The 17,286-nt window shown below is 39.4% G+C and overlaps 1 protein-coding gene across 3 annotated transcripts in view; it reads right to left on the bottom strand.

Moving 5' to 3' along the window:
- Window positions 1–1,272: 1,272 nt before the first annotated feature.
- The window catches only part of IPO8 (importin 8), a 46,281-nt gene continuing 30,267 nt past the window's right edge, over window positions 1,273–17,286 (bottom strand). The window contains exons 21-26 of one of the 3 annotated variants that reach the window (XM_042050583.1): window positions 16,745–16,965; window positions 10,769–10,974; window positions 9,132–9,365; window positions 8,343–8,459; window positions 8,185–8,245; window positions 1,273–7,650 (exon numbers count right to left, since the gene is read on the bottom strand). In XM_042050583.1, coding sequence (XP_041906517.1) covers window positions 8,223–8,245; window positions 8,343–8,459; window positions 9,132–9,365; window positions 10,769–10,974; window positions 16,745–16,965 — 801 coding nt within the window. In that variant the 3' untranslated portion in view covers window positions 1,273–7,650; window positions 8,185–8,222. Of the gene's footprint in view, window positions 7,651–8,184; window positions 8,246–8,342; window positions 8,460–9,131; window positions 9,366–10,714; window positions 10,975–16,744; window positions 16,966–17,286 lie in introns of those variants that run through there. The other 2 variants (XM_042050582.1, XM_042050584.1) reach the window with 2 other exon arrangements.

Below are 17,286 nucleotides of genomic sequence, written 5' to 3'. Positions count from 1 at the left end.
ACAAATTACTATTTTAAAAGACTGGGCATTAGAATTCAGGTTAAGAATGTGATTCTAGTTTAAAAAAGATCAACACTGTTAGAGGGCAGGAGGCAGCATAGGAGCCAAATATTTACTTTGGTAACAAATACACTCTTTAGAGCCTGTTAGGAGTGGCAATCACAACCTACAACTTCACAACCAATCCAGGATGTTGGTTAATACCACAGAGGGGCTTCCCAACCTGTACCCTCACACATGGCACAGATGATACCGCCAGTCATCTGGAGTCCTGCTTCCAATCCATCAGGTTCACTCCAAAGCCTCAAGGGGAATTAGCAATTGGGATGTCATTCATCATCTCGCTGAGAAACATTTTTTCTCCAGAAGAGCTTGTCATACCAAGCAACCCACACAAAATACAATTAAAGAATGTCACTGCTAGACAGATTAGAACTGCAGTTCATGAGTGGAACTCGCTGTTGATGAATTTCATAAATTAAGTATGTTCTGGCAGAGCTTCTGTGGAAGGTATTAGCAATGATCCAAACACCAGGACCTAGCAAACTGCATGGGTAAAATCCTAGCTGCATTAGAGCCAATAGCAAAACTCCCAGGCACTTATACAGAGCCAGAATTTTAATTTCTCATGCCAGGTGCAACACATTGCTATGGCTTTGGGCAAACTACACTAATTCAGCCTCCCTAGTTAAAAAATGTGGACCACTAACTACTGCTTTTGGAGAGAGAGACTGTGGAGGATACTCAGAAGTGACCCATACAGTAAAGGGCAAGCATTATCAATCAATGCAATTTAGCAAACAGGCTACTTCAGCAACTCACCATCAGAGAAATACTCCACTGATACAAACACCAGGCTTGCAGCTCCAGCTGGATTCATTTCTTGTCCTGGGGAGGCCTGGTAAAAGTATCTTCTTTATGAATTCCATGCACAGAAGACTGGCCCAAGCTTTGGTGCAGATGACTATCGATGTTGAGAACTGTGTTTGGGTGTTCTGCCTCAACCATCAGTTATGTTCTTTCACAGCCAACGTGTGTAAGTGAACAGTTGCTTTCATGAGTCAGGGATTAACAAACACACTGCTACACAAATGCATACATTAACTCTGGATAACACACACATTTGTTTAAAATTAATTCTCGGGTGTTCTTGCAAAAAAGTTTTATGGCTGTATGAAAAGCAGCTATAAAATGAGATTTGGCTCCTTGGTAGGTGGCATGTTACATTTTTTTAAGAAATATTATTCTTTCCATATAAATGCACAACAGATGTAACATTCGACCTAAGCAGTAAGATTTATTACTGTTTTTAAAGCAAATTCAGCACAGCTTAAGAGAACACTGTACAGAATTCTTTAAGCTAGGAAGAGGTTCTTCTTGACATCAATGCATGCTTTGCATTTGTCAATTCTTGCCCTCAAAGCCAACCCACAGTTTAGTATTTCAGGCTTTTTACAAAGGTGATGATCCTGCAATTCAATCTGCTAATGTAGCACATAGCAGGCTCCCTCCAGTCACAGCAGTCATGGGCTCATCTCTTTGCTTTTAATATCAAAAGAAATGTGCATGGTCTCTTTGGTCTCTTTTTGAGCCCCCAAAACATTTCACGTGATTTAAGTTAGGCGTTATTCCAACAGCACATGCAATCAAAAGCAAGTGTCACACATTGTTTGGCAATGAAAAATAAAAAATAAACATTACAGCTGTGATCAAAGAACGTGTCTTGCTTATATTGTCTTACATTAATTTCTTTACCTCATGCACTTTTGTGTAAGTATTTATTGTTTTGTATTTTCTTCAGAGGCCATAGTTCTTCTGGTTTCTAAAAATAACCTGCTTATGCATAGTCTTCTCTTTTCAAAGCACCGTTCTTCCTTTTGTTAAGTTCATTTCCAAGATCTCTGTGCATGAAAAATGGTGAAAGATGGGTATGTGAAACTTCACTAACAAACACATTGAAAATACCCAGAAACGAGGAACAATTCTTGGATCAACACTTTCAGTGGTAAACAGTTCAGTGAAAAAGGAACAGGCCTCGAAGTTATGCAGTAATTTTGCATTTTGTATAAGGGCACGAAACATGAAAATTAAAACATACCTGAGAATAATATTAAAATCTCATTTCAAGAAAATTTTTGTTGCTCAACAGCTTTAACTACCAAGTAGTTTCACAGTTTTTGCATTTCATTTCATGTAACATAATCCAGATGGTCCAGCAGGCAGCCCCTGACCAACACACTCTCAGGTGAATCCTGCAGCTGACATTGTTGTATTCACATTGGAGAAATGCATGTATCTGAAAGTTCACCTCCTATTCCACCATGAACACAGCCAAGCACTTAAATTGTGAATCTCTATACAGCCTACAAAGAGAATTCTAGCATTAATATACACTTCCACCTCATTTTTCTGTTATGAACAACTTGTACTCAAAATCATTTTCTGATCTCAAGTTCAAAGCATGGCACCAAATTTGGGGCTGCCCAAGCACATTCTCTTCCCAAAGGAAGGCATGGGACAAAGTTCTTGGATGCTTCTCTAGAAGATCTAGGCAACACTGGGAATGCTGCAGATCTCAATCATATCAAGTGCAAGAGTAGTTCATCTGCCACCTCCCCAGACAAAGAGCACTTTCAGTAGCCCTTTAGGAGATATGCTGATAATCTTTAAGAAATATTCTAATCCCACTGAGCTCTCATGTTGGTGATTGCATATCAGCCAGGACAAGCAGTTTACAGACTTTTTAAAGGGATGCATCTGATTTCTGCCAGAGAAAAATCACATTAAGTCTTCACCTCTCATTAACGGCTGTCAGAGTCTCGGTACTGACATCCATACAGATGATGCATATCATATTTGAGGAGTATCTGAGTGTATTTGCAGTGAGTATAGGAATTGGATTCACAGGCCAGAAAAGTTTCTGCCTGTCTAGTGCCCAAGCACTGTTTTAATTTTCTTTCATTTTACACTGGTTTTCCCTGACTGGTTTTACAAAAGTAGTAGCAGTGGAAGAAGTGTCCAAAGCACCAAGTAGCTTGATCTGTTCATATATCCTCTTTACGATAAGGTTTTATGCTGAGACTTCCTAGTATCTGGAATAGTGTCTGGCTTCCTTAAAAACAATGGGAACATGCATCTCTACTGTATCACACCCAGCTGGGGTAAAATCTGATATCCTAGAGAAAAGAATGGTATTTTCACTCCTAAGATCAAGAAATTCATGCCTGCTGTATACTTTCCTGCAGTGAGGGAAAATTGATTCTCCGTCCACCTGCAGAGACAGTCTCTTGGACTTGAAGAATGTCCTCAATCAGAGACAGAGATCCTTGAGGAACTGACCACCAGACTGCCAAATATTAACGACAGACTGGGGCATATCTCAAAATGAGGACTGGGTACTTCATTACATAGTGCATTTTTGCCTATCCTTTGGGCAAATTTCAGTACAAGGTGTGGGGATTTCAAAGTGCCTGTATTAAGGAGTAAATCACAAAGAGGCTCATCGAGCCACAGGCACATGTGAGGGGCTTTTGAAGTTCTGTATCATCTGTGTATGTCCAATGAGAGACTGTTCTACACAGAGAAATGCAACTGATAAATTGCATTGCTTCAAGAAAAAGAGATTTTATAAAAATTGTTTAAGGTTTACCTTTTCAGGTATTTTGAAAACTCCCTGAAATATCCAATAACACTGTGGCTGACAAAAGAAGAAATGGAAGGAAGAGAAAGACAGAAAAGTATTCTGGAAACAGGACAGTTAATCATTCATGTTGTCTACAATTCCTTTGGCTCACTAAAGTCTCAAGATAGACTGTGGCTTTGTAATAAGAAAAAAAACATCCTCTACTGTCCTACCATCTCTCCTCTACAATGTACGATGGAATCTAGAGCCACAGACTCCCAGGACTTCACAGGCAAAGGACATATCCTAAAGCAGAGCATTTCATGGCTCCCTGACACCCCACAGGCACCCTTTCTCCCTAAAGCAAAGAATCTCACAATATCATTTTGTGTAGCATTCTTTACATATTTTGACTTATACTCCCAAAGCAGATTTATTTCAGTCAGACTGTGCACATGTAGGTTTTGAGTGATTGTTGAGGTTTGGGGTTTTTTAACCTTCTCCTCAGCTTGATATTCTGCACTCTTCCTGGAGCTGGCCATTGTGATTAAAGATTCTGCTTTGTAATGAAAGCCATGTACTTCAATGCTTAACTAGAGAGAGCAAAAAGAGGCAGCCAAAACATGTGGCAATTCTTTCCTTTCACAAGTGACAAAACAGCATATGCAGTTCAATGCCCAGGATCAGTTAATTTTATCTGGAAAAGCAGCTTATGTAAGTTCACAGTTGCTATGATTATAACCCCCATAACATCAATTTCGTATGTAAAGCCACTGTGGGGCCCATATGGATCATCTTTACACTTTGGGAATATGGGCTCAGGGCAACATAAGTCACCAGTTATCAGCCTTTGTCTTATTTTGCAATATATTCATGATTCTCTGTCCTTCCAATGGCAAATACATCGTGCTTGGTTGGCAGTGCTGGTATCTGATATTCCATGATTACCTTGGCTTCAAAGTGAGACAGTAAATGCATATTTGTGTTACTCTCCCTTTAATGTAGTACAAAGCTGGACACAGCTCAGAAAGAAACACCTAAAATCCATTACCTATTTATGATCATGTACAAATGGGTATTTATCATGTTAAAAGAGAACCACATGTTAAAGTGGAGGCTAGAGCCCAATAAATCATTTTGGATGAAAACCCTTTTCAAAAAAAAGGAATAAAATAATTAACATTTGCTTTTGCCAGGAGAAACATTTGCTCATGAATCTTCTGGGAAGGGAAAGGCATTTAACCTTTTTACATGCCATTCCCTCAGACATCTCTGACCCCACTGCAAAATAGACAACAAAGATTCCCAACTCCACGCTGCTGATTAAACTCTTGTACAAAACATCTGGCTGAAATTTTCTTGGCAGTTGATTTGAAAAGTATACAAGAAGCAGAACTAGGGAGCAGCCATAGTTCAGCTGAGTGACACCAAGATAATGCTATGCAAAAGCAGATTTTACCGTGAACACATCAACTCCTAAATAATAGCCAGTGACTGTGCAAGCAACCTCATTAGCAGAAGAAAAATAAATCCATCTTCTACTCTGCAGGCCAGTGTAGAGAAGGCAAATGGGCTTTGAAAGAAACCCAACTTGACAATTTTGTTTCTTTTAATAAAATAATACAGGGCTTAAACTGTTTACCTGCCTAATACCTAACTGCAATAGACAGGTAGGAGAGAAGTCATCAATGCCCTTAACTTCCAGAAGCCATTCCTTATATTTGTGAATGATTTCAAAACTTCTGTGGTTTCCGATAAACTCCCCAAAAAACTGGATGTAATGCTTTCCTACTTAGTGTCTCAGTCAATACACCCCAAGGCCTAAATTAGCAAAAGTGACCTGTAATTTTCATAATCTGACATTCAAAATAAAGGATATCCTGGCCCTCTTGCTGCTTTACCTTTAAAGAGCCTGTCCAGTGCAGGTCAGCAGATTGTTCCCTTTTAGAAATACAGACCCTGGAATTCTCACAGTTTTCTGCATGTGGAACAGGCCTAAAAGCAAGACATTTTCACTGCTGCTATTGACCAAGTAGCATCAGTGAAAAACCTCCATGAACCAGGCCAACTTTATTCTGCAGCTGCTGGGGAGAGGAGGGCAAAAAAAAGAAAAAGGAAGCAGCAGCACAGAACAGCCATAGAGTCTGACACAAAGGTGCAGGAAACAGGAAAGCATAGGGAACCTTCTGCCCCACAGCTGCCAGGCTAGGAAAATTCCCAAAGGAACATGCTGAGATCCTCTGGCTTTTTCCACAAGCCAAGGCAGAGAGTGCTTCAGATTTATCAGACTCAACAAGAATGACAAATGAAAGCTTCAGCACTGCACAGGGCCAGCAGTCTGTAATTTACTGTAGTTATGGAAAATTTGATGGTGTATGGAAAAGGCTTTGACTTTTTATTTGGGACCCTGCTGTAAAGAAACAGATTATCAGTATGTGTTTAAAATTGCTTGATAAATATTTTTAAATCATAAAGAAATTAACACATAGAGACAAAATCTGGTCTAAACATTTTATCTCCAATCCAAAGTTCACATTCTAAAGCACCCCTACTGCTTTGTGCTACACCACTGCCATCCCAATAGACCTAAAGGAGGGGCACCTATTCAAATTAGTTCTGCTATCACTTCCTCTCTAAATGAACTTACCCACAAACACCTTGTTCTATAGAACTCTTTAGGTTGGAAAAGACCTCTAAGATCATCAAGTACAACTGTTAACCCAGTGTTCACTTCTAAACCCTGTCCCTAAGTGCCACGTCCACGTGTTGTTTAAATACTTCCAGGGATGTTGATTTTTCCCACTTCTCTGGGCAACCTGTCACAATGTGTGACCACCACTCCCATGAGGAAATTTTTCCTAATATCTAGTCTAAACCCCCACTGGTGGAACCAGCCTCCAAAATTTAGGAAAAAAAGTCTGTCAGATAAATAAATTTCAGCATGGAGCAAGAATAACCAACTGCAATGCAGACCAGAAATATAATCACAGAGTGTAACAGTAAGAAGTAAGTTTGAAGCTGTTCATTCTATCAAAATAAATAAAATATTGCAAGTATTTTGTACCACATTATTCAGTACTACCACTGGCATGGTAATGAATGAATAAAACCAGAAGAGATTATCCCATGTATAATCCAATATTCATCAATAATAGTAGAAATAAGTTGTCATGTAGAACATCTATGTGAGAGGGCCACACCACTTGTCCAGGCAGGAGCTAATATTGATGTAGATTTAGGGTAGCCACCTGCCAGGCAAGCCATTGTAACTCAAGTGAGTTGAATTCATGACTAAGAGAAATAAGTTAAGACTACTGCATCAAGGGAAAATCTGCCATTTTGTTAAGACCCTTTGTATACTTTGCAACTCCAACAGACACCTTCTTCTACAGATTTGGTCTGCACCAAATAGGGAAGGTGTGATAATATTTTGAATCCAGCAATTTGTATGCAACCAACAAACAATTAAACCGAGCAGTAAAAAGCAGGTGATTGGAAAACATGGAACCAAGGCTTACAGTGTATCAAGAAATGTCCTTACACTTAAAAAATTATAATGCACTCCAAAATCCATTTGTTCAGGCAATCCATGTACAACAGAAGGCACTGTTATCCATATGAATCTATCAATTCTGCACAGCAAAAACCTGAGAAGTGCAACTCAATTAGATGCAGCCTGGCCCCTCCCGGTCATTCAGGTTCCTTGAGGACAAACATCTCCTTTCAGTCCATCAAATTATAAAAACACCACAAGAATTTGTACATTACAGTAGCTGGTTAGAAAGAACATTCTGGTGGGGGAAGCACACTGCTATTTTCCAGAAAACCTTCAGCAGCATTAAATTACCCTCCCCTATCACTCAGAAGTCACGATGATTTCAAGAAAATGTAATGATGAGACCCTTCCCATTGACCTTTGTAGCCAATCCTTCAGTTGCCACCGGGAGTACTTCCAGCAAAGTTAAATGCTGTGATCAGTCCTTTGTTGTCAAATGTGTAGCCACTTTGTTGTTCTACTGTCTTAGTCTCTAGAATTCAAAGAAAAAGGATATGAAAAATAGCCTCTAGCGAACACCTTTGTCAGAGACAATACAGCTCAGCTAAGAATGCAAAGTTATGGAAAAAACCCCCACCTGAGTCAAAATTTCATTCCCTAAATGCAATGATAGGAATAAATTACAATCAGATTTTCTCTAAAGGCATAAGTGTGCACACTTCTGCAACAGAGTTGAAAAACTGATCCTTTACAGAATCAGTATATGCTACACTGTTCTGCATTCTTTTTGACTAAATCTGAATTTTTTTTCCATGATGCAAGTTTTCTATACACCTAAAATCTCACACTGGCTGCAAAGGCAATGTGAGTGGTTAAAAAGTTACAAAGCTGTTAAACACATAATAATTGATAGTAATCCTCATCAAATACCTAGCTGACAGGTAGATATTGCCTTAATTTGTTCTTCATTTCAGACGTCAGATTGTGTAAAACTAGTTCATACCCTGTTCTAACAGCAGCACAAGTCAATGAGAAGGCAATTAATTAGAAACAACAGTAAACTTACTCTGAATAACACACACTTCCAGGCAAGGAATAATGTAATCATGATATCCTGCTCACGCTTCCTAGAAAACGTCAATTAGCACAGAGGTGGTTGTTACAGATTAGAAGCATTTCCAACATCTCTGCAACAGCTGGAACGGGCCCAGGGAAGTGACTCACCTGCAGCAGTTCTCCGGTGCTCTGCTAATGTGTAAATCTCCTGCAGCTGCTTCTTCTGATCCTCACTCAACGGCGCGGTCAGGGAATGGTACCAGGCTGCGTCCCGGCTCTGCACCGCTGTCAGAGCGGCAGTGGAGGAAAAGTGATCATCAGTTTACACGCAAGTTCATTTCAGAGTAACAAAATGAAACATATGAATATTCTGGTTGGTTTTTTAAAACAGAATCTGCACTGCAAAACATGATCAGTATTCCTGTCGGTTTTCATCACACAGAATTCCCACTCTGTTAACAGAGGCAATCCATTTTCAGGAACTTAACTGCATCCTCTGCTTTCTGAAACAGAAAGTGAACTGTGTGGCCACTATTCATGGACAATGTGAATTGAATCTTCTCGTTTAAAACTCATATGAAAACTAAAAGCAACAGGATTAGTCAAACAGGAAAGGGAGAAAATAATTTCTGCATTAACATCTAGAAGGTGACAAATATTTCTCTATATAGGAGTCCCTCTAGTGACCAAGCCCCACTTATTTAGGCTGTGATTGAAAAATTCTGAGGGAGAACGTGAAGAGAATTAATCTCTGGCTGTATTTGCTACCAATTTGTTTTTTGCAGCACTTGTAAGCCAAAAAATCTTAGGACTAACATTAGAAAGCAAGATCACATTTACCAGTTTCAGTAATCTAAACTATTACTTGTAACAAAGAAAAGGGTTTTTCCCAGTGATGACCATAAACATCTCCAATTTCACTACGTTATATCATTCCGCCAACCAGCAAACACATACTTAGAAGTGCTTGTGTAAAAAACTGGTATTCATCAACACCATTTTCAAGGTCAAGAGGTGTGCTGAACCCTTCAAGAGCAGTCTCTTCCAATGCATCTTCATCCCAGTCATCATCATCATCATCCTCCTCTTCCTCTCCACCTCCAGCACTGCCACCTCCTCCTCCTCCACCGTGGTTCTCTTGCATTGCCTGGCTCACTTCATTTGTCTCATCCTCATCGCTTGGTATCTCTTCTGCAAAAGCATTGATATGTTTTGCAAAACAAAGTTTAAAAACTGTAAGAAAACAATGACTTATGAATTAAAAACAATTAGTAAATTTAGGATTTGGCTGGAAAAGGGACACGCTTTCCCCAAAATCTTTGAAGCCTTGGAAAAATGAAGCTTTTAAAACATTTCCTACATTCAAGATCAGTTAAACTTTTGTTTCTACGCAGACCTGAGGAATGTGAAACTGCCATCTTTTCCTTCTTTCATTTATGCAGTCATTGTGCAATTATAGGGTCCAAAAATTTTAAGGAAATGTCTTCCATGAAGTGGAAGAGCACTCTGCTTTTTAAATTACAAACAGAGACTTGCGTGGAATTCACAAATGTACATAAAACCATGAGAAATCCATCTGTACACCAACTGTCTGCCTTCTACTCTTCAGTGTTCCCTTATTTGAACAACTTAAACCAACACATTAAGTTGGCGTTACCTTCCATTCTGCTTATGAAACTATGACTCCCTGAATTAAATGCAACTACAATGTGCAATTCTAAATACTGCTCTTTCTTACTTAAGTATTTCTGAATTATAATCAAGATTAAAAAAACCCCCTTCAGTTCCAAACCTGCAGCTCTTCCTGTGTTAACAGTTTAGAAAGAATAAAGATGACTATAGATGCAGCAAGCAGGGACTGAATCACACGACAGAGATTTGAAAATTTGTGCTGTTTCCATACTGTATTCCTATGTATTGAGAAGAATTCTGTAATTCCATTGTGTGAAATTCAAGTGGACTACATAATCTGCTTACATCCAATTAATTTTCACACCTCTAAACATCTATCTCCAACTCCTTGTCAAACAGATTTGCCTGCAATGCTGTGCATAATTCCCTCCCCATGATTCCCTCTGTAAGGCATTCTTTGATGCTTTTTCTCTTCTGGCAGACACAGAGGTTAGAGGCCTGTGTGCTCAAGGAACCTCAGCTGTCTCAAACCCCACTTTGCAAACAACATTCCATTTGGACAAAGACCTGTCAGGATCTCCTTCAAAAATTCAATGAAAAAGATCTTTCAAACAGTTGGGTAGTAGGAACAGCTTCTTTCTAGGAAGTAAGAATATACCTAGTGGAGTCCTGGCAAATTCCTGCTGCCGATGTGAGAAGAATATTTACAACGCAGAAGAGTGGACCTGCAAGTTACTCTTAAACCAACAGACCCTTTCACAAAATGTTAGCTGTTACACCTTGAAACATTTTGATTACGCTTTGGGAGGAAAAATCAACTCAATACCAAAGATGGTATTTCAAGCACCCAGTAAGCCGAGTTATTTCAGCAGACTAATGAGTCTTAAAAATGAACTGCAATTTCTTACCCCCTTTAAATTAATTCCAGACAAAATCCACAATGTGAAAAGGGGAGATTTTACCATTATCTTCTGCAAAGTGTTTTTCATCTTTAGCATGATCCTCATGTTCTGTGAGCTCTCGTGAGGCGCAAACTTGTTTTAAGCCCAAGAAGAGGAGGAGGATTGAAGGAACAATCTGTGCAGCCACAGCATCCACTGCAGGTGGTCGGTTCTGCAATTCCATTAGGATGCTCAGTCCTATTATACACATCTTTCTGTCATGGAGTCTGAAACAAGACACAATTGTTAGACAAAAACCAGATTTTCACTGCAAGGATGTATAGAGAACACTAACGTCCTGGTGCTTGACATGGCAGAAGACAATGTCTCAGATGCTATGTTCAAAGTCTATGTTCAAAGATCCTACACAAACTATTTTCTTCTGAATGGAAGTTCCCACTGGAAAGTTCTCATCCCATAACAATTAAACATCTTCCAAGCACTGGTCAAATTCCTGAAGCAACTTTTTCTGATTACCAAACGCAAAATTTGTAATGCTAAATAAATACTGTTTAATAATTATGTAGAATATCTTGTCTTTAATAAATCATTTGACATACATTATCATTATTAAATAGGATGGAAAATTAATTTGCCTTGGCTTTGATAGCAGTACTGTTTCAGGGATGAAAATTGGCAAAAACTATTAGTGAAGAGCAATGATAAGCAGGAACGCATTGAATCGCAGGGTGTATTTATGGAATGCCCCAGGGATAGCTGAAATTAAATTACTAGAAGTCCATCAGAATGGCTGTCTTATACATATTTCAATATACAATTTCTAATGTTAACTTGAGACACATTGCTAACTCCAGAGAAAGCAGGGAAATAGTTCCACCTTATCAAGAATAACTGGCAGTATACTCAAAGTGGGAACTTGCAAATGAGTAGACCTCCAGTAAAACAAACTACAGATAATTGAAGGGAAAGAAATTCATTAAATTAGTAGCAGAAAGATTTTTATGTGACCATAGTCAGGAAACTGGGAAAGAATCTATGCTCTTAAACTCAAGAATTGATTTTCACTTCCAGAAAGAGAAGTTTCTGCAAACAAGACGGAAAAAGTCTCTAACTGCCTCTGCAGATACTCTTTTGGTTCTCCTTTACTGGAAACATCAGAAGTATTCAACCTGGGGCTAACAATACAGTATTCTGCCATTATGGGCTGGAGAGGAGCTTTTTTTGTTTGAACTACTCCATTTTTATGCTGACGGCTCCTGTGCAAGCCTTCTGCAGGACAAGTAGTGCCAGCAAGACCTAGAGAAACCAAGCAAACCTCCAGAGCTGGCGGAAAGTGGCCATCCTCCAAACTCTTGGTATACTTCCATTAGTGAATCAGTTTTACTTTGGAATGAAGAGAATACAAGTTGAGAGAGATTAAATAAGATGGGCACCACAGACTGCAATAAAACTAACAGGGGGACAATCAGCTCAATCCACCATTTCAAAAACCGCTACAGAAATATAATTTTGAAGGGCTTAGCATTTCATAACCAAAGTTCCTATATAACATGCTACTGAACTATTATATCCTTTAAGTAACACAAGTGATTCTGTATTGCAGCTTTCTAAACTTTACTTGTGTTTAAACAAGGTTAGAGATCTAGAGGGATTTTATGACACCTCCCACATTGTTAGTCCTGTGAGGATTTACTGAAGTGATTCATTCTCAAAGAGTAGTTGACAACAAAAATAAATTATATATGACTACGCAGAACATTATGATCACAGCAGACCTTCCAAGAAAAACAAAGTCAAGCAGCATATCAAATGACACACTGTCACACTGGGTTTGGCTGCTTCATTACATGTGTTGAAAAACGCACCAAAGTGCAATCAGGTGAAGAGTGTCCTGTAACCATAATCCTTTCTTTACCTGTGGAATGGGAGACAGAAGAGGGCACACAAACCAGCCAGGGAGACTGAGATAGAGGAACAGAGTCTGCTTTCATAAAAAAACCCCCAACATAAATCCCTTACTTCTCTTAGCTGAAATGACTTAACTCCTGCATGTTGAAAACAAACCATTTGCTCTCATGCTGACACTTTGCAGACTAAAAGCCAAGCTAAAGATACTGCTACCTATAAATGAAGCATAGCTGTTATTTGGAGAGTTGTCCTTAGTGCAAGAGCAAAAGGAAAAATCTCTACTTCCTCTTTTTGCCAGCACTGTCATCCAAGTGCGACCAAAGCTCTGTAATCTATGCACAAGACTTCAATCCTGCATCTTGACACTGGGAAGCCATGAAATTTCTTCAAGACCCAAATGTACAAAGAAGCAATTTCAGCCACCTGCACAGAGTAGCTAACAACTCTTTGCACTATTTTTTATCATACATTTGAAAAAGCTGCCATTGTACAATGCCAATTGCAAAATGCAACAGTAAAAGGTAAAAAAATCTTAGTAATTAATGGCTTAGCTTCATATTAAATTATCTTTTTGGGACAGCAAATCAAAGTACAAGAATGAAGCCCTGCTGTTTGAAAGGGAGTCAACATTGGGAAGCAGCCCAAATGACCAAAACCCGCAGCATATTTGTCATGCTCCACTTTAAAGCTGCTAAACAGAGAAGTTGCAAGAATGAACACGTCTTCAGAATATGCATGTTATTAGAAGGCCCTGCAGGACAGCAGAAATTGAGGCATTGAGCCATCTTTAGTGAACCTGAGCCAGAAGGAGCCTTTTCTTTCACCTGCCAGCAGAGACAAACAGCAGGAAAAGCATCTGCCCTACCTGAAGTTCAGTATTCTACTATGCCCCGGTTGTATTAAGGACCCACAGGACTGAACAAGCCAAATAGAGTTTTATATATTTTCACAATAGCAAAGAATGGCTTCAGGACCATTCCATTGCTATCAAAAGGCTCATTATTTCAGCATCCTTCCATCTGCTCAAGGGAGCCTGGATATGATTCTCCTCAGTAATTTGTGCTTTGAGATCTGTACTTATTTGCTCAGAAGCACACAATAGCCCTCCCTAACAATCAGGGACTCTGCTTATTCCTCAATGGTTTATCAAGCCTGGAGTGTTAAACACACAACACACAGCACTGCAACGCACAACTCCAAGCCAAGTCTATTTTTAACAAGCTGTGTGTGGTCTTCAGAACCTGCAGGACCTCTTCTTGCTAAGCCACTTTCTTCTAATACAGCACAAAGGATTTTAAAATCTTTGGATTTTAAACCAAGCTGAAAGTGTTTCAGAGAAAAATTGCTAAGCTGCTCTTTTTACTGGTTTGCTGTGCTCCTTTATGCGAGAATCAAGTTTCTTTCTATTACATCAATCTAGTTCCTGGACAAACTGCAAATAATTAGCCATTTCCTTCTAGCTGCAAAGTTGGAACCAACATAAGACTGGGATTTTTATATAGAACTCTGAGAAATCTAGGATTTTTAACTATTTAAACTGCTATCAAATATATAACCCTATGCAGCTTCAAAAAACCCAAAATCACTTACTGAGGGGTTTTTTGAAGCAAGTTAGATTTTCCTTTCACCCTAGTTACCACAGAAGAATTTTTAGTATGAGAATAAGCGTAAGTCATGCAGAAGCTTCACCCAAACCTCAGCTGTTAGGAAAAAGGTAGAAAGAGGTAAGGAACAAATGTTTCTGCAAAAGGCTTTCGAGTGTGAAGTTATTGTAGAAAACATTTAGAAATAAATACAATATCCTGTAGCATATGGGCACTATGAGCACAAAACCACAGACGTGATATCCACCATGACATACTGAATTTATGCACAGTCTTACAAGGAGTTCTGAGTTCTCCTTGCCTGGATAATTTTTAATATACCAACTTTGTAACACTTTTTCAATAGTTTCCATGGTTTTAATAACATGGAAGAACAGCTACTGATCTTACCATAACTGCTTTTCCCATCCGTTTTTTCCCATGGATTCCATCTCATGTGCTGCTCCAGAAATACTGCACTCTGCTGGCAAACACCATTGGCTCCAGCCTGAGCATGCGCAGCCATGCATAACCCTACAGCTGGCAGAGCAGGATCTATGGGGACTAAGACTTCACAGGAACAGAAGAAAGAAATAGAATAATAGAATGGTTTGGGTTGGAAGGGACCCTAAACTAAAGGTCATCTAGTTCCAACCAGTCTGCCATGGGCAGGGACACCTTCCACTAGACCAGGTTGCTCAAAACCCCACCCAGACTGGCCTTGAACACTTCCAGGGATGGGGTGTTCACACATAAGAGTGTAAGATTTATGTGGACAAAGCATCTTGAACAGCCACTGTTACTACCAAGTCCCAGATTTCCTGCATGGCTGACCAAGAAATGACAGCAAGATTCACCTGGTCCTTCACATCTGGAGGTGGATCTACTTTGATCTTGTCCAATTTCTCCAGGATCTGTGAGTTAACCAAATGATTTGAATTTGGGCCTAAAACTGCCTCTTAATGGAAATTAATCTAAATGTAAACCAAAGCAGCAAATGGCAGCTGATGAGAAAAAGGACTGTACAAATAAGGGTGCCCACCGCTCTCTGATGAAGACATGAACTCGGCAGGCGTGGACCCAAGAAAGGGTTTCAAGAACGCCAGATTTTTTTTGCATTTCTGTCTTTTCCTGTTCAGTTAGGCCTCTGAATATGGGGCTCCTTTAATACTCTTAAGAAAACAAATGGTCTTCTAGAAGCAGTGCTCTCCTGAAGGAAAAGGAGGAAGTCCCTTGCAGCATATCACAGCGCCTCACCAGCAGTACTACAGCAAAAGCCCTACCCTACACCTGCAAGCCACGAAGTGAGGAGACAGCACAGAAGGAAGAGTGACTTTTAGATTTAAGCAATATTACAGATAATTATTTCACTGCTGGCAGCAGCAGATCAAAGAGAGATTTTTGATCCTCCTCTGCCATTCAAGTGCAGTCTGGGCAGAATGACGGGCATGACAATCACGTGTTTAATTTTCATTTTCACAACCTTTGTCAGCCTTTGTCTCAGATCTAAATACGAGTTTATTTGAGCAGTAGTTTCTTTAGCTGATGCTTTCTGAAAAGCAACACAGAAGAACTGAAAATTAAGCTGTAGCTCACAGTCTATTTGAGATTGGGGCCTAGTCAGACCCTCAACATTTTTCCTCTCTGAATCTGACTAGTTTCTCACTGAATGCTCCAGGATAAACTGTTTTAGGCTATAAATCTCTTTCAGTTTACCACCTGTAGGGAATATCTTCTTTCCTACCATCTCTGTATGCATTCAGCATGTGATATGTAGTAGAAAAAAATGAAAGCACAAAGAGATGAAGCTCAAGAACTTTGCTTCAGCCATAAAAGAAAATTGGTATGTGTAAATCCTAAAATGTCTTGCTCTTTCCTAAAGCTGATAGATATACAAATAATTTAGTAATTAACAATAATATAACCACAAGGTGTGGAAGAAGCAACTTCAGGAAGACACGGTCTAAGCCTGTCCGTACACCTGCAGGCACATGTCAGCCTTCAGTAACAAAACAAAATTCAAGCAGGAAGGTGAGAGGTAGCTGTTAACTACATCTGACTGTCTGCTTTGCCTTTAAGTGGATTTGAATCTCACAGTTAGACACCACATCTCAGCTGAGAGGCAAGCACTGGCCTTCACCTCTGCTCAGCATCAAGTGCATGCTTTGCTAGGTGATGACAGGCTTTGTTCCCCTTCATTAACTTTACAAATATTCAGCTCCTGCCTGAGTGCACACCAGTGCAGCACACACACATTCAAGGGAGGTCACAGTGACGTTTAAGTTCAGCAGTATGCTAAGCAGTCAATGGCACAATGATAAATATGCAAGTTGATTGTGAAGAGCCATTTAAAATCAGAGTGTGGGATTCACTGGAAAGAGTAATGCCTTTTTAAATTAAATACAGCAGTTAAAAGTAACTTACAAAATACAGAACAGAAAGTACAGTATACAGTATCTCAGATAAAAAGTTAACATGCTGTTGAAAACTTGCTGATCAATTCCTAATATTGTAAAAAAAAAAAAAAAAAACCTTCAATACTTGCCCAAAAAAACAATCTGTGTCATTCATCCACTGGTTTATGAACTGTGCAGTGATGGGCTCAGGATTGTGTGGAAATCTGATGTTCTCCAAGGTGTGCAAAAGTAGGTCAGGATTGTAGTAGAGTGCAGCTATGGCAACTTGAAGACACATGGTACGAAGCTCACTTGTTTTAACTCCTCGAGTCAAGCGCTCCAGAACAGCCTCCACAAAGAGGGGAATACACTGGGCATAAGAGAAATGAGAAAAAAAGAAAAGGGAAGGAAAAAAAAAAAAAAAAAGAAAATAATCATTAGACATGTTGCTAGATCACACAAAATTTTATACTACTTTTATCAGAATTATGTCCTGAGTTATCTGGAGTTCAGCTATAGAACCTAGGAACACATTCTATTCCCTTTCTAGCCTCCAATCACACATTTATAAATGTTCCCCAAAACAGCTCTTCTCTGAGCTAAAAATTGCGATGTTATTCTGAGCACAGAATATTTGGGGCCACTTGGTGAAACTTGTTCTAGCATGCATACAAGCTTCAGAAAGAAACTC

Source organism: Corvus kubaryi, unplaced genomic scaffold (assembly GCF_017639235.1).
Source record: "Corvus kubaryi isolate FWS band 111438036 unplaced genomic scaffold, C.kubaryi_AGA036_p1.0 74, whole genome shotgun sequence".
Classification (NCBI taxonomy): domain Eukaryota; kingdom Metazoa; phylum Chordata; class Aves; order Passeriformes; family Corvidae; genus Corvus; species Corvus kubaryi.
This window is presented reverse-complemented; position numbering and strand designations above follow the sequence as displayed.